General features: G+C 35.5%; 1 protein-coding gene and 1 long non-coding RNA gene across 2 annotated transcripts in view; one reads left to right on the top strand and one right to left on the bottom strand.

Moving 5' to 3' along the window:
* Positions 1 to 15,056, bottom strand: part of LOC141156792 (uncharacterized) — a 155,524-nt gene extending 140,468 nt beyond the window's left edge. Inside the window, exon 1 of the long non-coding RNA XR_012247712.1 lies at positions 14,722 to 15,056. This is a non-coding gene — a long non-coding RNA (uncharacterized lncRNA). The remainder of the gene's footprint in view (positions 1 to 14,721) is intronic.
* Positions 15,057 to 15,116: 60 nt separating this feature from the next.
* BARHL2 (BarH like homeobox 2) lies at positions 15,117 to 21,360 on the top strand. Its single transcript, XM_073643175.1, has 3 exons — positions 15,117 to 16,116; positions 17,586 to 17,811; positions 20,235 to 21,360. The coding sequence occupies exons 1-3, from the start codon at positions 15,588 to 15,590 to the stop codon at positions 20,545 to 20,547; spliced, it is 1,068 nt and encodes a 355-aa protein (XP_073499276.1). The 5' UTR covers positions 15,117 to 15,587; the 3' UTR covers positions 20,548 to 21,360.
* The last annotated feature ends 1,132 nt before the right edge of the window (positions 21,361 to 22,492 follow it).

Raw genomic sequence — 22,492 nt, 5'->3', positions numbered from 1 at the left:
TATGGATCCGTGAAAATCACGATCAGCACACGGATGATATCAGTGCGCTGTTCATGTGGTCGCCGTGATTAACAATGCAACGTATAGGAGAAGTTTTGTAATTTATTTATTTATTTATCCATCTGTGAAAAACATGGATGACACCCTGATGGTAAAAGCGAACACACTGATGACACACTGATGGTAAAGATGGACACACTGATGACACACTGATGGTAAAGATGGACACACTGATGACACACTGATGGTAAAGATGGACACACGGATGACACACTGATGGTAAAAACTAACACACGGATGACACACTGATGGTAAAGACGGACACACGGATGACACACTGATGGTAAAGACGGACACACGGCTGACACACTGATGGTAAAAACTAACACACGGATGACACACTGATGGTAAAGACGGACACACGGATGACACACTGATGGTAAAGACGGACACACGGATGACACACTGATGGTAAAGACGGACACACGGATGACACACTGATGGTAAAAACGGACACACTGATGACACACTGATGGTAAAAACGGACACACTGATGACACACTGATGGTAAAAACGGACACACAGATGACACACTGATGGTAAAAACGGAACACGGATGACACACTGATGGTAAAAACGGACACACTGATGACACACTGATGACACTGATCCAAAATACTGATGACACTTGTACCATTTCTTTGCATACATGAAAATACGCATACATCTGAATGAGGCCTAACATAAAAAATGAAGCCCCATATATCTTGAAAAAAAGTTGCAGCAAATTCTGTGAGCTTAGCATCGTTTGCCATATAACATTGAGGTTAGTGGTTTACTGGACTGGATTGATTGTTCACACAGTATTCGATCCATTATTGCATTTGCGCCTTTTTTTCTTTAGTCTATTTTCCACTAGTTTCTTTATTTGTTTCCCATTACTGGCGTAATTTTTGCAATCTAGATGTTTGTGAGCGATTTATCACTTGCACCATTTTTTTTTGCTAATATGTACACCAAGCCCCTGCTGTAGTGATTTTTTTCTGTTTGTCAGAATAGTTTGCGCAAATCTTAGCATTGCATACAACATTTTAAAGGATAATACAACTTTTTTACTCTAAAAAGGGGCAAAATAAAGGAAAAAGATCAGCATCGATTTGGGCCAAAATTCATCAACCCATGTGCTCCACTTTACAGAATTTGCCAACAGATGGCACAAGACAAATAAGAAAAGTTACTTTAAAAAAATAAACAACTAAATAAATGACAAATCGAGGCCATAATGTTTGGACTACGAATATTCAAATATGACGTGAAAATCAATGTCCATTCACTACTAGTACATTTATGCCATAGCAGATGTAACAGTATTCTTTAAAATAAAAAATAAAGACCTTTCGCACACTGGAATTGGAGTATATTAAAATGCTGTCAATGAGTTTAAATACAGAAAGACATCTACATGCAGAGAACAGAAATCAATAGAGAGCAAACCACTCATTCAATGTCCCATCATCGACCATTCGCTCAAGTTAATAACTTGATACCCTAAACTGGCAACATTCAATTTGTTCAACTTACGCCCCCCAATGCAATAAAGGAATTGATTAGAGCTTGAATAGCAGTTTTAATTAGTTGCTTTTTAATTACCATTTTAAACGAGTTTCTCTATAGGAGAGCTAAGTTCACCCTTGGCTTTGATTTTTCCGATACTAATAGACAACATTGGGGAGTTAGAGTATACATTAATAATGACACGGTAAGAGGTTAATTGATTAGTACTGGGTATTATGATATTAAAGGAAAAAAATATTCTTTTCTTCCAAAGGCGAAAGGATGTGATTGTACCTGAAGCTTCATTAAGTTCTTTGCATCACAGCTTGGTTCAATTCATATTTTAATTATATAGGGATAGATGTGTCAAACCGAAATCCCCCTTTGTATTAGCGATGCAAGTAATCAAAGTGCATCCAGGATCGCCCCTTGATAAGATGTAAAGCGTCCTCTCCAGCCTCTTTGACATGCAGAGCAGGTAGCATCTGATAATATGTAGAACCAGTAAACACAAAAAGGTCACAGATGGAAGACGTTATAAAAAAAAAAATCAGAGAGAGGTGATAAAGTGGTGAGGGTGAAAATGTGAATTACTGTTAATGTAATGCAATGTTAAAGAAATGTAGATTTTCTATGATAAAATGTTAAATACACATGTCAGGATCTGATAATATGTGCTATCCTGCCTCTGGGCAATGTGTAACATGGTAACCAACCAATCTAACCAAAATTAATTGTAGGATTATGTACACTGTTCATATTTTATATAGAAAATGAAGGCCAGGGTAATATAGTATTAATTGTTTCATTTGTGCAAAGTGTTCACTTTGTGACCCAAAATGTAAGAATAAAACATCTTCACATGAGAAATAGAGTTTTGAAGTTTGGTTTGGAAGAGTATTGAGGAGTGACGATGCACTTACAGCTTCTCCTGAGAAATCGAGTTTTGATGTTTGGTTTGGAAGATTATTGAGGAGTGACGATGCACTTACAACTTCTCCTGAGAAATCGAGTTTTGAAGTTTGGTTTGTAATAGTATTGAGGAGTGACGATGCACTTACGGCTTCTCCTGAGAAATCGAGTTTTGAAGTTTGGTTTAGAAGTGTATTGAGGAGTGACGGTGCACTTACAGCTTCTCCTAAGAAATCGAGTTTTGAAGTTTGGTTTGGAAGAGTATTGAGGAGTGACGATGCACTTACAGCTTCTCCTGAGAAATCGAGCTTTGAAATTTGGTTTGGAAGAGTATTGAGGAGTAACGATGCACTTACAGCTTCTCCTGAGAAATCGAGTTTTGAAGTTTGGTTTGTAATAGTATTGAGGAGTGACAATGCACTTACAGCTTCTCTTGAGAAATTGAGTTTTGAAGTTTGGCTTGGAATAGTATTGAGGAGTGACAATGCGCTTATAGCTTCTCCTGAGAAATTGAGATTTGAAGTTTTGTATGTGTATTGAGGAGTGACAATGCACTTACAGCTTCTCCTGAGAAATTGAGTTTTGAAGTTTTGTTAGGAATTTTATTGAGGAGTGACGATGCACTTACAGCTTCTCTTGAGAAATCGAGTTTTGAAGTTTTGTTTGGAAGTGTATTGGGAGTGACGATACACTTACAGCTTCTCTTTCTCACACTGTATTCACCTACATAGCTGCACCCTCCCATGTGCTGAATGACAGGTCATTTGCTCTGGTACATGGCCACTGACCTGTTAATGAGCCAATGGAGGGTGCTGGTAGGTAGGAAATACAGTGCGATGCTAAGAAGTTGTAAGTGCACCATCACACACCAGCGCACTTACATATACAAGTTCAAAATGCAATTTCTTGCTGCTGGAGCAGTGCTTTGTGTTCATAAAGGGGTCGACAGGCTTATCTTTTAAAGGGTTACACAGCCATATAAATAACTTGGGGTGTTTAAAGTTTCTCAAAAGGTCTCTTTAAATCTAAAACAAAGAATTCCTTCATAGACTACAACAACAATAAGCTCATAAAGCAAAAATAAAAATCTCAATGGGTCCCAATGTTCAAAATTTTGTCAGAAATTGAACTGGAGGTTTTGCCGCTAATCTGATTAGTACAATAATTTTAAGAACTTTGACCAAAAAAGAAAAAAAAAGCTAAATTCTGATGGAGTATTATGGACAACGCCACCAGTTCTCCAACAAGAGACCTATTGAGGATAATTAAATATTTGTGGACATCATATACTCATTACTTATACTCTTATACTCATCTGGATGGAGCAGGGACTTCAGAGACCAGAGTTAGGGCGCATTCAGACATCCATGCAAATCGGTACGAGATCGGACCGCAGTGCACGGACTAGTCACCGGTCTCCCGACCCGAGCGTGAAAGATTTATATATTTCTATGAAGCTGTCATACTTGGGTCGGGAGACCCACAGCCAGTACGTGCATTGCGGTCCGATCTCGGACCAATTTGCACAGACGTCTGAATTCGTCTTTAGAATGGAAGATGCAGCAGATCAGTAAACTGAGTATTTTTATATTATTATTTTACAGCATTCTGGATGTTTTATATTAATTCAGAGATGGACAATTCTTTGAGGATATATTCACCCTGACTGAAAAATCGACATAAAAAAACAGTTAAAAAATTTTATTGTGTTTTTCAATATATTTTTGACATGTTTTATTCTATATTGGCCTTTTTTAAGCTTCAGCTGTTTCATTAGTCAAATTTAGATTTTTTTTCATTTTCAAGCAGAAACGCCTAAAGAATTCACATGTTGCTTCTTTTTCCACATGGGAAAAAAACAGCACAGTGTGCACTATATATGCATATATATATATATATATATATATATATATATAGGTGCATCTCACTAAATTAGAATACCATCAAAAAGTTAATTTATTTCAGTTCTTCAATACAAAAAGTGAAACTCATATATTATACAGAGTCATTACAAACAGAGTGATCTATTTCAAGTGTTTATTTCTGTTAATGTTGATGATTATGGCTTACAGCCGATGAAAACACAAAAGTCATTATCTCAGTAAATTAGAATACTTTATAACAACAGCTTGAAAAATGTTTTTAAAATCTGAAATGTTGGCCTACTGAAATGTATGTTCAGTAAATGCACTCAATACTTGGTCGGGCTCCTTTTGCATCAATTACTGCATCAATGCGGCGTGGCATGGAGGCGATCAGCCTGTGGCACTGCTGAGGTGTTATGGAAGCCCAGGTTGCTTTGATAGCAGCCTTCAGCTCGTCTGCATTGTTGGATCTGGTGTCTCTCATCTTCCTCTTGACAATACCCCATAGAGTCTCTATGGGGTTAAGGTCAGGCGAGTTTGCTGGCCAATCAAGTACAGTGATACTGTTGTGTATAAACCAGGTGTTGGTACTTTTGGCCATGTGGACAGGTGCCAAGTCCTGCTGGAGAATTAAATTTCCATCTCCAAAAAGCTTGTCGGCAGAGGGAAGCATGAAGTGCTCTAAAATTTCCTGGTAGACGGCTGCGCTGACTTTGGTCTTGATAAAACACAGTGGACTTACACCAGCAGATGACATGGCTCCCCAAACCATCACTGATTGTGGAAACTTCACACTAGACCTCAAGCAGCTTGGATTGTGGCCTCTCCACTCTTCCTCCAGACTCTGGGACCTGGATTTCCAAATGAAAATTAGAACTCTGGGACCTTGTGGAGTGTGTCAATGACTGCCTTCTGGACATCTGACTTGACAGATGTCCAGAAGGCAGTCTTCCCCATGATTGTGGAGCCTACTGAAACAGACTAAGGGGCCTTTCTAAACGCTTAGGAAGCCTTTGCAGGTGTTTTTTGTTAATTATTTAATTTAATTTTACTGAGATAATGAGTTTTGTGTTTTCATTGGCTGTAAGCCGTAATCATCAACATTAACAGAAACAAACACTTGAAATAGATCACTCTGTTTGTAATGACTCTATATAATATAACGAGTTTCACTTTTTGAATTGAAGAACTGAAATAAATTAACTTTTTGATTGTATTCTAATTTAGTGAGAAGCACCTGTATATTCCCATTGAAATAAATAGGAAGCTTATTTAAAGAGTATTTGAAGTATTTTTTCATGTGTATTTTGGAATAGTCAAAAACTCTCTGTGATCATATCCTTAAACTCCTAGTTTTTAGTTCACATTTACACAGTTTTTTTACGTGGATATTGGAGTGCATTCTGATTTAAGATCAACATGGAATAAATGTTTCAAGCACTCTGAGAATAAGCGTCCTATCCTATTGATTTTGACAGAGAAACACCCTGATAGTACACATGATGTTGTTTTTTCCACGTGTCTTTTTCCTAAAATGTATAATGCTGCGGAATATGTTGACACGATAGAAATAAAAATTATTATTATATCATTATTTCCATGTAGAAAAATAACCAACATGTCAATTCTTGGTGCGTTTCTGCTAGAAAAAAAATGCTCCAAATTTACCTAATGAAAAAAAAAGTCACATACACAAAAACTGAGCCAAAAAGAACTGGTTAACCTTTTTTTAAGGCATGGGTTTTTCAGCCAGAAGCTCGAAAAAGAATATGTGAATATCCTGTTAAGCTATGTTTACACTTGCCTTTCGTTCCATTAAAGTATCCATCAACTTGTTTGATATTTTGTTGGCAAGAATCACACAATCTTCAGTACTATTCCAGTAGTTCAAAATACCCGAACTTCAAAAGGATACCAAGAAATCCAGTTGGATTTCTTGGGGTTCACTAGTATTAATTGGAAAAAGGACCTGGAAATGCAGTCATGACTCCCTTATAGACAAAAGCCATGACACTAGTGTGACCAGGGACTTAGTCACACACTCCAACTTTACCAAAGAGCTTCCTATTAATGAATTTAGCATATTTTTCAGTCTTCTATGCACTAAAGTCATAAAATGTACTCTAGTCATAAATTGGAGATTATTTATGCTTTAAATGATGCCAGTTTCTGTCTTAAATATAGTGAATTCCAGTAAGTAAGCCCTTCCCAGTAAGCTGTGCCCACTTTTCAGAAAACTGTTGGTGCTAATATAAAAGCACCAAAAGTTACTAATTTTTTTTTCAACTTCATTACTTGGTTGATTCCCCCCATAGACTCATTCAGAGACAGAGCTCCCAAAGACTCATTGACGCCTAACTGAATTTCTCAAAAATGGTGCATAGGGTCCAAAAAAAACAAGTAGGATCCACCATTACATTTAATATTCTACAGAGGAAATATTATTAGTTGACTCTGAATATAGCTCAAAAAATATGAAATATACCCGATCGTAGGAAAACTAATTCTGGCCATAGAAATAATGAAATTTCATTAGTTGGATCCATAATATGGCTTTCATAGACTACTGTATGGCCAGAAAGCACATTTTGAGTTCATTTTTCATCTTTGGATCATGAAAATAGAAACAAAGCGCTAATTAATTGTGGAAAAACTGATGCAATCATCAGATAACATTGCAGTCCAATCAATGCAAAAAAAACATACAGCAAAAACACACTAATGGGAATGAACCCTCGGACCACTTTATTTTACAGGGTGGGCCATTTATATGGATACACCTAAATTAAATGGGAATGGTTGGTGATATCAACTTCCTGTTTGTGGCACATTAGTATATGGGAGGGGGAAAACCTTTCCAGATGGGTGGTGACCATGATGGCCATTTTGAAGTTGGCCATTTTGGATCCAACTTTATTCTTTTCAATGGGAAGAGGGTCATGTGACACATCAAACTTATTGAGAATTTCATAAAAAAACAATGGTGTGCTTGGTTTTAACGTAACTTTATTCTTTCATGAGTTTTTACAAGTTTATGACCACTTATAAAATGTGTTCAAAGTGCTGCCCATTGTGTTGGATTGTCAATGCAACCCTCTTCTCCCACTCTTGACACACTGATAGCAACACTGCAGAAGAAATGATAGCACAGGCTTCCATTATCCGTTGTTTCAGATGCTATACATCTCGTATCTTGATGGTATGGTGTGGTATATGGGGTACAAAGATAGTGGGGCCATTCTTCATCAATGGAAACCTCAATGCCACTGGATATCTGAAATTGCTACATGATGATGTGTTGCCCTCTTTATGCACTGAAGATGGCATGTTCCTTGAGTTTTTCCAACAAGATGGTGCACCGCCACATTATAGGTGTCAGGTCCGAGCATTCCTACATGAACAGTTTCCTGGAAAGTGGATTGGTCGTTGTGGGCCAGTTGAATGGCCACCAAGGTCTCCCGATCTGACCCCCTTAGACTTTTATCTTTGGGGTCATCTGAAGGCAATTGTCTATGCTGTGAAGATACGAGATGTGCAGCATCTGAAACAACGGATACTGGATGCCTGTGCTAGCATTTCTTCTGCGGTGTTGCTATCAGTGTGTCAAGAGTGGGAGAAGAGGGTTGCATTGACAATGCAACGCAATGGGCAGTACTTTGAACACATTTTATAAGTGGTCATAAACTTGTAAAAAAAACTCATGAAAGAATAAAGTTACATTAAAACCAAGCACACCATTGTTTTTCTTATGAAATTCTCAATAAGTTTGATGTGTCACATGACCCTCTTCCCATTGAAAAAATAAAGTTGGATCCAAAATGGCCAACTTCAAAATGGCCGCCATGGTCACCACCCATCTGGAAAAGTTTTCTCCCTCCCATATACTAATGTGCCACAAACAGGAAGTTGATATCACCAACCATTCCCATTTAATTTAGGTATATCCATATAAATGGCCCACCCTGCACTATCATGGTCAGTATTTTGCATAAGGACTAGCAAAGGAAAATTATAAAGGAACTTACAGATAAATGATATACATAATATCGTGTAAATATTTGCACTTCTTGTGCTTTTCAAAACACCTGTGATGTCAGCTTAGACCTTGTTCCTGTTTATCAGGCTCTCTGATATTATTTTTCTCTACAACATGGTAGAAAACATTAGGGTTCATTCTCAGATATCTCGAGCATGAATTGTTGTGTTGGACTGGTCCCAGGGATGGATCACAAAACATTGCATTGGGCTTTTTATGATCTACTGTAGCTACGGACAATTTACTAGTGCATAACTCTGTGTAGAGTTGTGTCTGGCTCAGGCATAAAAAAATGTCCTTATACAACTGATACATAGGAGCCTACCTGTACTAATTTATTGAACAAAATGATGACTATACAAAATATGGTGGCTCTATAAGGCTATAATTTAGACACAAACCCAGACCATATGAGATTCTAAAGAAACAGAACCAAAGTAAGGGTATGTGCATTATGCTGTTTATCTCAGACAGATTCCACCCGGAACCCAACTGAAAAAGTGCTGTTAAACCACTACAAAAAATATCATAATACACAGCAATGTAAAAACTACATTGCTGTGCACATGTTCAGTCTTTTGTTAGTTTTTTTTAACCACTTAATGGTTCGGAAACCGTGAAGCAGTTAAAAAAAGTCTCATGTTTAGTCTTCGTGTGACTTCCGATAGGAATCTGCTAGCTAGTAATATGGCAATTTCTCTTGTGAATATGCTGAGTTTGATGTGCAGATTTTTACCATACAATGGCATTAGAAGTGGAAAATTTACAGCTAAAAAACGCATGTGTTTTAGTGGGTTTCCACAGCATAAACACAACAGAAGCATATGCAATCCACACATGACTATATAAATAAAGTTTTGTCAATGACAAATAACAGAAAGTATCAAAAACAAGGCAGCATTGTTTAAAACGTTACATCCTAAAAAGAGACAAAAAATCCAAGCATCAAAAACGTGATAAAAAAATGCAAAAATCGCAGTCAAAAATGAGAAAAGCACATGTAACCTCATTTACTTAATAGGTGCAGAAATTGTGCATTAAAACTACAACATCAAAAACTTACCAAAAACTCATTGTGAAAATGTAGCCTAAAATGATGGCAATGCTGGTTCAGGAAAAAGACTGACTTTTTATTCCTTAAGCCGCTTTGACCAGTCAAACCTCGGCAAGTGCGCTAGCATTTTAAAGATGTTGTGTGAACATACCCTTAGACTGACATACTGTATAACCATATGATAACCAAAGATTGGTTCAGAAGAATTGTGGGGAGATTTTGGCCCTGATGCACAGACTGTATTAGCAGTTTGGAATAATATATTTGTAAAGAGTACAGTATTCTAAAAAAGAGTTCTTTTAAAAAAAACACAATACATCATACAAATATCAGCATCTTTAGCATTTATCACAGCTATGTAGAAGTAAAAACAGATCAGACATAGCCAAAAATCATGTCACACATTTATTTATAGTTTATGGAAATAGAAAAGAATATGATAGATAGATAGATAGATAGATAGATAGATAGATAGATAGATAGATAGATAGATAGATAGATAGGTAGATAGGTAGATAGATAGGTAGATAGGTAGATAGATAGGTAGATAGGTAGATAGGTAGATAGATAGAGTAGATAGATATGGCATATAGGCAAAACTTGGAACAGCACCGTATAGTTTCAATCCTGGGTACAAGGCCCACCAACAAATATTCGTTTTGTGGCTATAATAGCAATAAAAAAAGCAGGCAGCACTCCATAAATTTTTTGCATGACAAAATGGACTTTAATTGCCCATATGGTGTGGCAACGTTTTGGCTGAACCCAGCTTCAAAAAGGCTGAGCTCAGTAGAAACGTTGCCACACCATATCGGCAATTAAAGTCCATTTTTGTCATGCAAAAAATTTATGGAGTGCTGCCTGCTTTTTTATTGCTAGATATGGGATAGATAGATAGATAGATAGATAGATAGATAGATAGATAGATAGATAGATAGATAGATAGATAGAATGACTGGAGAGGATTTTTAAGAATACATTATGATATATTATTTATACAGTTATATAGTGATTGGTCTCCAAGTTTGTGATGAAGAAAGGAAAGTAAATGACACAATTATATAAAGTGATCTAATACTGTGTGTCCCATCACTGGTAACTCCAGACCTGGCCTGCTGCATTGCTCTACCCTAGTGATATTGGCATAGGATTGGCAAAGAATGGAGACCTCATTCCAAATTTAGATAGAAAGTGAACCCATGTACAGTACACCTAAAAAAAGTCCTACTCCTAATGTATTAATTTCATTCATTAGTTCAATAATTGCATTACTCTACAGAGTCTTATTTTATAAAGATAACTTTTATGTATTTTATGGCTTTTTCCCTTCCATCCTTCCATAGACATGATACTTATCCCTTTTTTTATAATGTATGGACAACTATGAAATGTCAATAATAAAAGTTATAATGCAAAAAAATATTCTGATGATAATTATTATTATTAGTAGTAAAAGTAACAGTACTAGCAAGAGGACTAGAAGTAGTTCTGAGTTGGCTCAGTAAATTCTTCATGACCCGACATTGATGATGACAGACTGTATCTTGTTTTGTATTACCACGTTTATATAAGTAATTTGCAAGAAAATAAATAATCCCTTTATTTCTGTTTGTTTTAATTTACAGAGTCATTCCTTCTGCTTAATGCATCATAATTTTTCATTTCCCTGCGATAATTCCAAGCTTTAATTGTTTTCAGCAGGCGATAATGTAATGTTGCCTTTAAAAATATTTTGGATGTGAAAAACCTTAACATTGGTTTAGTTTCCATCTACATAAACAGGACTCTGAAGATGAAATTCTTATTGTAGTTTGCTCAAGGAATTACTCAAAAGCAGCAGTGCACCCAAAGCTACGGCAGCCACATAGGCTGGCATACGTGTGACCACTAGCGCCACCCTGTGGCCATAAACATAGCTTACTTCTGTACGTCAATTATCATAAACCAGAAAATTATTTTTTTTAAAAAAGCTAAAAATCCTAATGAAATAAATAAAAAAAATCCAGATATCCACTCTGTTAGGTTCATTTCTTTTGCGAAAGTACACATAAAAAATTTGCAGAAACAGAGTATGAATTACAGACAGACCATTAATTTACGCTCAATAGTCCTGATTTATTTTTATTTCTATGCTGAGTTTGCAGGTATGTCACGATGTATTTAGGTCGAACATGTGCCTTTAGTTCTCGTATTCAAATAATACTAAAATATAAATTGTAAGAAAAATACTTTTCGAACAGCAAAGTCTAGTAAACTTACTGTGTAGTTAGGTGTCACACACCTCATGTACATAGTATAATTATCATTTTTTTATAAAAGCAGCAACATCAATAATCAAATTGTTACAATTATTTATACATTTTTTTTCATCACCGTTTAAATACAATTACTGGGATTCAAACCGCAATATTTGTAAACAAAAGACGTTCATATTGGTCACGTGACTTTTTCAATCTATGTAATGTTTTCAGGGATTTCTTGTTAAACTTTCCATCTAGCAGGATAGTTAAATCTCCAGGCCACTGTACCCATTAAAATACGATAGTGTTATTTTTTTTTTCTGTTTAATATGTATTTTTTTTTTTTTATATGAGTCCGAAAATAAGACTTTTCTAAATGTCATATGGGGAGAGATTACGCCTTCACAAACATTAATTACAATATATTGACAGAGCAGTATGGCAGTTTGCTATGTGAGCAGATGCAGATTAGCAGATCCTGGCATCAACATTAATGTTGACAAGGAGCATAAGCAGTGAGACTATCCTACTAATTATATGGGCATGATATACACATAATGTTAGCGATCTATCTATCTATCTATCTATCTATCTATATATCTATATATCTGTCTAATATCACATATCTATCTGTCTATCTAATAATTATCCTATCACATATTTTTCTATCTAAAATCTATTCATCTATCTATCTATTTTTGCGCTGTCTAATGGCTTTCTTTATATCTATCTTATTACATATCTATCTTTCTATCTAATACCTATCTATCCATCCATCTATTATATCACATATCTCTCTATTTATCTATCTATCCATCTAACTATCTGTCTAATATATATTTATTCTTATCTCGAATAGCTTTTTTTCTGTCTATCAATCATCTACCTATCTAACAATTTATCTATCAGTGATGGATTTGTATTTTAACTTTTCAAGCTGCATTGTCTGTGCACAGTTTTAACTCTAAGTGAGTTGAGGTGCATGCAGTCCCATGTAAAACTACAAATATTGTGAGAATCTGAACTTTTACACACACATACATGTATAGCACAGGTCAAACATCAGTGTCTATCTACTATACACTAACTCCACTTGCTGCTACAATGTAACTTCATAATGAAGCCACAAGCTGAGCTGAATAATTTATAACAAACATTGGTGATATCGATTTGTGGGTGTCCTTGGCCGCTGTTACAGGAGCCAGGCACTGACTCTTATCAGGTTGATACAAAAAAACTCCTTGGAATGTTATAACCACTGTCAGGGTGAATAAACTTAGCCACATTAAACCCTAATCTTCCTCCCCTCTTTTCAAAGAACACCGTAAACCATAACTGCACATAGGGAATCAGTGCCACATGCGTGATAAAAGTTTTTTAGACATGGGAGAAGAATACCGCTGTCTATAAACGGGTGGGTACTTCGTCTGCCCCCTTTACCTATATCCCTATCCCTATGCTGGGAGCCAGCAATGATTTTTCTGTGTAACCTTTGACTACATGTTTTTAAGCAGGGGCCATGGTGCTTAACATTTTTTATCTATATCATAGACTAGAGGACAGTGCAGACAAATACAGTCACAATTATTCTCACATAGGCTGAACAGCTAGTTATAGTATAAAGTTGGAAAAGGGCACTGTGCTCAGAATTTACTATTTGAACCTATACGTGTATACATTAAGACATCATAATAAATGATTATTTGTATAAAACACAAAAAGAGATAAATAGATCAATACATAGGTAGATACAAAAATAGATAGATGTTACATAGATAAATATATAAATCAATAGATAGCTAGATCGATCGCTAGATAGATAGCTAGATATATAGCTAGATAGATAGATAATAGATAGATAGATAGATAATAGATAGATAGATAGATAGATAGATCAATGCATATGTAGAAAGATAAATAGATAGGTCGATAAACAAATGTTATACACTTAAAAAACAGACATACGAAATATGTAATTAAATAGAAGAAAGATAGATAGAAAGATAGATAGATAGATAGATAGATCAGAGCTAGAGTTTTCCTATACCTCCACAAATGAGATGTGACAATTATCTATAGGACTGCAGCTATTTTTCTTTTTTACTTAGTGACACTTAGCAGAGCAGAATTTATCATCTTTTGTGCATGTTAGAGAGAAAAAAAAACAAATGTACTAAATTCTGATGCTTATAACAAAAATGGTGAATTAGTCGTATGGCTGGAAAAATCGTGATGTCTAAATAATTCTGCATGTTAAGCTGCTGTCTTGTACTAAACTACATTTAGCGATATAATTATGAGAGTCTACAAATGATAAACTCAGCCCAGCTGTATCTGTATCCCAGATTTGATGCTGTATAGCTTGGACCTATAAAAAAAATCAGGTTATAAAGAAGTGTTTTGTTTCACATTACACTGGATTCCTTAAAAATGGTAATTCCAAATAAAATGTAACTGGAATTCATTCATTAGCACCTTATAATTACTCTGCTAATTAGGTTGAACACGGTACTTAGTCAGGAATAATATGGAGTCTCATCATAGACCCCCACCTCTCCCACCCTCCTACTTTCTTTTCTATCCTTTTGCCATTCAACACAAGACAGGTTGGAGCTGTCCTGGAGAAATTAACACAACTTGATGCTGTTCAGTATCAGCACAATCATTTCACAGTCCCACTGGGTCCATGACATCTATTCCTGTTACTACTAAAAAGGGAGCACACATTGGTTAATTACTCATTGAACGATATACAAAGATGCAAAGGAGTAAGTCGCTATGTGACACTGTACATACGTGGAAGTCACATGCAGAACCCGATAATATAAATAAATGCACAATTATGATTGTGAATTAATATATGAATATGTATAATGTGTAATAATATTTTTCCTGCAGTCTAAAAAAAAAGCAACAAAAAAAAAAATTAACTTCAAGCGTCATTGTATTTACTAACATTTAGAAGAAATTGTAACAAGAAGTTGCAGTGAATATGAAGGTTGTATGAACACAGACTAGGAACAGGGTGAAGGGGGAAATAAAAGCACATCGGTCACTTACTCTCTCAGAAGTCCAGTGTTCTGAGGTCTTGCATTTCTTTGCAGACACTACATTACTACTGTACATCTCTTTAGTTGTGTGCATTGTCCTTGCAGCTTAGTTATTATTCAGACTGAACCTGACATTCTTATAGTTTGCCTCTTCTTTTCCACCGCTCTTATTTATTTATTTCTTATTTATTGAATTTATTTCTGCCTTAGATTAGAGGAAGCAACCCAGGAGATACATGGTAAAAAAGAGCATCCTAGTCCATAGCTCTGGTACATGCACAGTGCAAACTGCTCCTACTACCATTGGCTGCCTGCTCCCAACGTCAGGTCTCTCCCACCAAGGCGACCAATGCTGGAGGATGGAGAAGGAGGGCTAAGTGTCTGGTCCTGTTGGTGACGTCATGGGAGGGAGTCTCTGCAGCCCAACAGGAGAAGGATTACAAGGGAAAGAGCTGCTGCAGTAGGCAGGAGTCATCTAGCCACAGCCTGAGAGCAACCTCAACTTTCAAAGAAAGTTCTCCAACAACTAGAGCCTAGACACCAGAAGCACTACAGAGCTCATCCCAGCTGCACAAGGGGCTATTAACATGAAATATAGCCTGGCAGGGCACAGCACTGGTACATGACACTAGATACACGTATGTGCTACTAGTAACACGTGTGCCTGTGTCTAGCCACTAGTCCCTTATCAGCCATTTTCGCCTGCGTTATTTGCATCTGTTTTTTTTATTTTGATTTAATTTTTTTTATCAATTTTATTATTTATTTGATTTTATTTTTATTTTTCCTACTGGGTTCTTTTAAAAAGAATTGTTTTTGGTCGATCGATTTTTAAAGAGGATTGTCATGAAGACTTTGTTTTGAAGCACTAGCACCATGGAAGGATCCAGTTTTGGGATAGACACGATATTGTCCAATGCTGGTTCTGGCAGCCCTGGCATGTTGAATGGAGACTTTAGCAGGGATGGAAGAGATTTTAGAAATCAGGGACCTCTCTCTCCTGGTTCGGAAATAGACACTGTGGGAAGTTCACCTTCATCTCCCATTTCGGTTACAATGGAGCCTGCAGATCAGCACCGGCTGGTGGACAGCGCTCACCTCCACCATCTCCACCACAACCACCAGCAGGCACCGCAGCAGCAGTCTCCTCCACAGCAGGCAGCTCAGCTGGGCACTGCCCCCAGGACTTCCACCTCTTCCTTTTTAATTAAAGACATTTTGGGAGATAGCAAACCCCTAGCTGCTTGTGCCCCCTATAGCACCAGTGTCTCCTCTCCTCATCACACTCCAAAGCATGAAGGTGCTGCAGAAAGTTTTCGACCCAAACTAGAACTGGAGATGCAAGATGGCAAAGGAAAAGGAGAAAAGCTACGAGATGACCTGCACTCAGACATGAAAGGCCATGGTGAGTTTTTTAATACTTCTTAAACACATACTCGGTTCATTATGATTATTTTAGTTTCGTTTTAGATATCTTAGATATCATTTATTTTCTATTTAACACAACCTTAAATATATACATATATTAATATAATTATGATGTATCTTCAAAAGTTATTGCAATTAATTTTTAGATAATTATTAAATTACTATTAATAATTCCCCTTTTTTTACTGCTTTTACATTTGACCGAAGTTACATTTCTACTCTTCTACTATTGTTATATTACTTACTCTTTTTACTTTGAAATATTAGTAAATTATTTGCACCAAAAACGAATACAACAAATACAATTTGAATAACTTGAAATTATTTATCAAGAATACTTTACACGCCTGACATTTACTTTCTGTCAAAAATATTAATTTCTTAGCTTGATATCGAAGCAATAACGTTTTTAATTTACACATAATCCCTTGTTAAATACGTGCCTGATTATTGCAAACTGCTGTGTTAATTAAAACGATCTCGCTTTTCTATTGAATGCATTTTTTTTTTTGCAATTGTGCATTAACATCAATTAATTTCCAGTGGGTTAATAATATGGGGGGAAAAAAAAACATTTTTATCTTCCGCAATAGAACCATTATCTGTTAGCTAATATCAATACCATAGAATTAATTTAACCATTCATTTTGGTATAGTCATTTTTTTTCTTGTGCATTAATGATCAAAATCAGATGTACAGTGTGGCCTGGCGATTTTTTTTTGTGTGTAAAGCATCCTCCCCAGTGGGTCAATTAGAGAGATTATTGTTCTTCCTGCAGGGAAGATAAAAAACGCTGGAGAAAAAAAACCTGGTACATACAGAGATGGTTTTTGACATATCGATTTTTCTTCAGTTCAGAAAAAAAAAATACAAGGTTGATAAATAATACCTGGTCCCGTTACAATTCTCACCTGGCATGGGAAAATACGGGGGGATGAATCAAATAAATAGGTAAATAAACATAAATATAATGATCATAAGATTAACAACAACAATAACAACAACAATAATAATAATAAATATTAAAGAAAGATAATATGAACTATGGGTTAAAATAATAAACACTAATAGTTAAATTATATTATTGTGATAATTGTTTATGCAAATATACTAAAAAATAATAATATGAAATAAAAAAAATAATGATGTGCCTAATAATAAGAAATTGTAGTAATAAGAAGAAGAAGAAGGAAAACAAGAACAAATGTTGTATGGTATTAAAAAATAATTATGTGCATACTAATACAGTTTGTAATAATAATAATAATAATAGTAGTAATAGTAGTAATAGGAATATAAAAAATACACATATCTATCTATCCATGCATTCATCTATATATCTATCTATTCATCTATCTATTTATCTATCTATCTAACTATCTATCCATCTAATATCAACCTTTTAAGTGCATTAGTTTATATGGATTAATATTTATTTGCTATAGGTACTAAGGAAGAAGGAGACAGGGAGATTTCAAGCAGTCGGGAGAGTCCCCCTGTACGATCCAAAAAGCCCAGGAAGGCGAGGACAGCTTTCTCTGACCACCAGCTCAATCAGCTAGAGAGGAGCTTCGAGAGACAGAAGTATCTGAGTGTACAAGACCGAATGGACCTGGCTGCAGCCCTAAACCTCACAGACACCCAAGTCAAAACCTGGTACCAAAACAGAAGGTGAGATTGGTGGAATGGGCACAACACAAATATGATGAAAAGCAAATGTGTGCAAAATAAATAAATAAAATTGGAAATATATATCAGATACAATGGGGTAATAGAGCAGAGATATTTCTGGAGGTCCTATCTGCAAACTTACTGAAGAACACCACAATCAGTCTAAAATGACATCCACGGTATAAAATGCAGCTAAAATATTCTTATATTGTGCACCTAAATAAATTACATGAGGGAGTAACTCAAAACAATTGTGTAAACCCCTAAACAAAGTCCCTCAATGAAGCTTTTCAATAGGTATTTGTTTCTGTTTGAGATTATGTCCACTATGTCCATTAGCTTTATGATATAGAATCAACTGGCTATATATATAAATGTCAATACATGTCAATGTAATTAATTATGTAAATTCTACTTAAATTGCAGATTTTTATATTCCCTCCCATTAAAGGGACCACATTTGAGTTTCTGTATCCCAGGGTATTTTTTTTTGTTAGTAATTTCATCTGCATAGTGGAAAACCCACAAAGTGCCCATAACGAGATAAATATGGCTAATTAATAGCTTCAAAGCCAAGAAAAAAAAATCGCAACTAATATACACATGAATAAATAATGTGTAAATCTTCATTACAAAACTAGGGACAGATTACTCTTCCTGTGTCCCAGGAATACACTGGGCAAGAATTCCCACTGCAGTCTAATTATGCAGTGTTGCACTGGAAACCGGCAGAATTTGTGAAGAATTCAATTAGAAATAGTGATTTTGTTTTTTTTTTAGTCAACAAGCCCATTTGGATATATTATTTTAATGAAACAAATGTATATTACATTAGGGTCCCTCATCCCATCTCCATTGTCCCTGTTGTCCACACTCATCTTGTAGCAGCAAATGAAGTACAATTCTATTTTCCATAATTTTCTGTCTCATTACAGACGGTTTCAGCCACCCTAATTCTGTCGGAAAAAATTAGTGTCATTTGTATGCAATGTAGATAATGTGTCAGGGGCTTGTTTATTATACCCCCATACTCTCCTCCACCAGCAGTAACAACTCCATAGGCTCTCAGCTATACTGGTTTGGCAGAGAAATGTAATACTCAAGTCAGAATTTTGCTCTTCACTTATCACAGTTAGGAAAGTAGAGTTAAATTCTAATATTAACTCATTAGTATCACTGTGCATTCCATGTGTCATCTTACTAGTCCTTATTCTCCCAAGAGTATTTGAAGCTTTGGATATGTTTCACTTCCATAATACAAAAATGCTATAATAATAATAATAATGTAGTAGTACAGTAAAAAAAATAAGTTTAAATATAAAGATCCCATTGTAAACTAAACCAATAAGAATTATTCTGCAGTAGTATAAAATAGAGGTTTCAATATAAAGACTACACAGTTCACAATAATAATAATAATAATAATAATAATAATAATATTGTAGTAATTTAAAACAATATATGCTCCTTAGTGCAATAATTACACTGCAGTATGGTATACAGTCCTAATATGAAGGCTGCACAAACTTATACTATTTCTATAACAGTGGAGTAAAAAACACAATAGTACAAAACAATAATAATACTGCAGTTGTATAGTATACATGAAAACTCTATGGTAAACCAACTTGATACTATGGTGATCAAAGTCAAATTAAAAGCTCTCCATTCTATAATATCTTTTAATAGCACTCAGCTATTGAAAAATAAGTACTAAAGTAATATGTAATATAGCAGTGATTAATTGGAAATAGTAATGCAAATATTAATGACGATTTATACTTCAATAAGTGCTAAAATAAAACAAATTGTAGCAGTATTAAACATGGCAATGTAGTAACAAAAAGCAGAAAAGCTGTAGAGCAAAAATATATGATAATAATTCAGTGGTGATGAAAATAGAAAATGGTAATAGTAATTCAATATATACTATAGGTTAGTACAGTATTTGTAGACTTTTATTTTGCTGTACTATGCTAAAGAATTAGCAGTATAAACAGATGTACTCATTAGAATTAGTACTAATTAAAACTAATTCTACAAGTGTCCACATTTGAGCAATCTAGGAGGAATTCATAGCATCACATGGTGGCTTCTCACTGTGCCATTGTCTGGCGCATTTGGAAAGATTGTGCGCATCTACTGTAAGTTCCAATTGATGATGAGGATGAGACACATCTAGCACAAAGCCTCCAAAGCTCCAGAACTCTCTGTAGGGGCTAAAGACAGAGCTCTGGATAGTCTTGAGTCTTTTCTTAAAGTGAATCCACCACAGCTGGCGACTTGTAGGGGGCCTGATGCTCCTGAATGGATATTCTGCAGTTAGGACATAAGAAAAGGACGATGTGTGATGTTAGAATATAGAATATCTCCAAGTGTCTGTACTGTTCTGTATACTCAATATTGATTTTATTCCTCCATAGGACAAAATGGAAGAGGCAGACAGCAGTAGGGCTGGAGCTTTTGGCTGAAGCTGGCAATTACTCTGCTCTACAGCGGATGTTCCCTTCTCCTTATTTTTATCACCCAAGCCTGCTGAGTAGTATGGACAGCACCACAGCAGCAGCAGCAGCTGCAGCAATGTACAGCAGTATGTACAGGACTCCACCTGCACCCCACCCTCAGTTACAGAGACCCCTTGTCCCCAGAGTTCTCATTCATGGTCTGGGTCCTGGGGGACAACCAGCGCTTAACCCTTTGGGTAACCCCATCCCTGGCACCCCACACACGCGGTGAAAGAGCACCTTTTTTTTTGTTTTTATTATCTACAGCACTATCACACCCCACAAGGACAAAAAAAAATTAAAAGGAGGTAACCAGAATAAAAAGGGACATGTGGGGGGCAATTTATGGGCACCCCCCTATAAAAGCTCAGTCATCAAGCACCTAATACAGTATGAACTGTACTTATATAGAGCAGAACCCTATCTTGAAGCAAGAGGACTAAAAACTCTATTGCAAATAAAATAAAAATAAATTAAAATAATAATGGTGAAGATGAGGAAGAAGAGAAGGAAGTGGCGCACAGCCATGGATGAGGGGAGGAAGGTGGAGAAGGCGCTGCGCTCCCGGGAGCGCAATCAAGACTCAAGTCCAAAGGAAAACGCCAGGAGTCAAAGGAGAAAGGAAGGGAGAACTTTGCACTGATGTGAACGGATTCATTCTGAGTAGTGGCATGCTCTCTAATATACGATGTACATTGAAAAGACTCAAATATCATATTTATTATATGTTGTCCAGACAAGGTCACGACTACTCGTTCATTTTTTATGTCTTTTTTGAACAAATGAAATAAATAATTAGAGAAAAGACAGATTTTTTTTTCTTGGTGATTGAAAAGAAAAACACAAAATAATACAATGTATCTCTCTTTTTTTAACATAAAAGAAAAATAAAATAATTTTAATAAAAAAAAAACAACAAAACACGTTATTGCCACAACGAGATTTATTGATTTCATTAACTGATAAGTAATTACAGCGAAGGGGGAGATTGGCTTCACCTGTTTGTTGGGGATAAAATTATGTTCTAGATTAAAAAAAAAAGTGAATGTTCAAGATATTTACTGCACTTTATTCACATATTAGAGGTTTGAAACGGAGACTGAGGAGGGAGGTTTTGGGGATCGCCGTCGGCAGCAGCGTGTCCTCGATTCTTTTTTATGAATTTTAAACACGTTAATGAGCAAAATGAGTGATTTGTAAGGTTGGGTGGCCTGCCTGGGAACTGGGGGCTGAGGCTCAGGATGACAGCTGGTCCGGGGAAGCACAGAATCTTAGGGAACAGACAGGAGGCGACGATGGACACTGAGCAATTACAAGGCTGGAATCAAAGAGAGGAACAAGTCTACAAACAACATAGGCGCACACTTCATATATACAAGGAATTAACAGCAATGGGGGTCCGAAATGTCAGATACAAAGACACCCAGGGCACTGGATGGATGTTGTGGGGCTGTGCTTCATCCATCACCTATCTATCTATCTATCTATCTATCTATCTATCTATCTATCTATCTATCTATCTATCTATCTGTCATCTATATTACATATCTATTTAACTATATCTTTAACATCTATCTATCTATCTATCTATCTATCTATCTATCTATCTATATGTCTAATCTGTCATCTATCTATACATTTATCTATCCATCCTTTCAATTATTTACTTATTTATCTATCTATCCTTTTATAGTGTATCTATCTTAAACATCTATTTAACTACATATTTAATATCTATCTACCATATATCTATATATTTATCTATCCATACTTTTATTATTTATCTATCTATCATTTTATTGTCTATCTATCTATCTATCTATCTATCTATCTATCTATCTATCTATCTATCTATCTAAAATATCTATTTAACTATATCTTTAATATCTATCTATCTATCTATCTATCTATCTATCTATCTATCTATCTATCTCTACTATCTATCTATCTATCTAAAATATCTATTTAACTATATCTTTAATATCTATCTATCTATCTATCTATCTATCTATCTATCTATCTATCTATCTATCTATCTAAAATATCTATTTAACTATATCTTTAATATCTATCTATCTATCTATCTATCTATCTATCTATCTATCTATCTATCTATCTATCTATCTATCATATATCTACCTATCTTTCTGTGTCTCTATCTGTATTGCAGCAAATGC

This window comes from Phyllobates terribilis, unplaced genomic scaffold (assembly GCF_046119375.1).
Source record: "Phyllobates terribilis strain yellow unplaced genomic scaffold, ASM4611937v1 Scaffold_8__6_contigs__length_399053987, whole genome shotgun sequence".
NCBI lineage: Eukaryota > Metazoa > Chordata > Amphibia > Anura > Dendrobatidae > Phyllobates > Phyllobates terribilis.
The sequence above is the reverse complement of the archived record's forward strand: the minus strand, read 5'-3'. Positions and strand labels throughout refer to the sequence as shown.

What these genes read in the sequence shown, in the direction of transcription:
- BARHL2 (XM_073643175.1), top strand. Translation starts at nt 15,588, where the DNA reads ATGGAAGGATCCAGTTTTGGGATAGACACGATATTGTCCAATGCTGGT. An exon ending in CTCAGACATGAAAGGCCATG is followed by an intron (nt 16,117 to 17,585) that starts GTGAGTTTTTTA and finishes TATTTGCTATAG; the next exon opens with GTACTAAGGAAGAAGGAGAC. An exon ending in ACCTGGTACCAAAACAGAAG is followed by an intron (nt 17,812 to 20,234) that starts GTGAGATTGGTG and finishes ATTCCTCCATAG; the next exon opens with GACAAAATGGAAGAGGCAGA.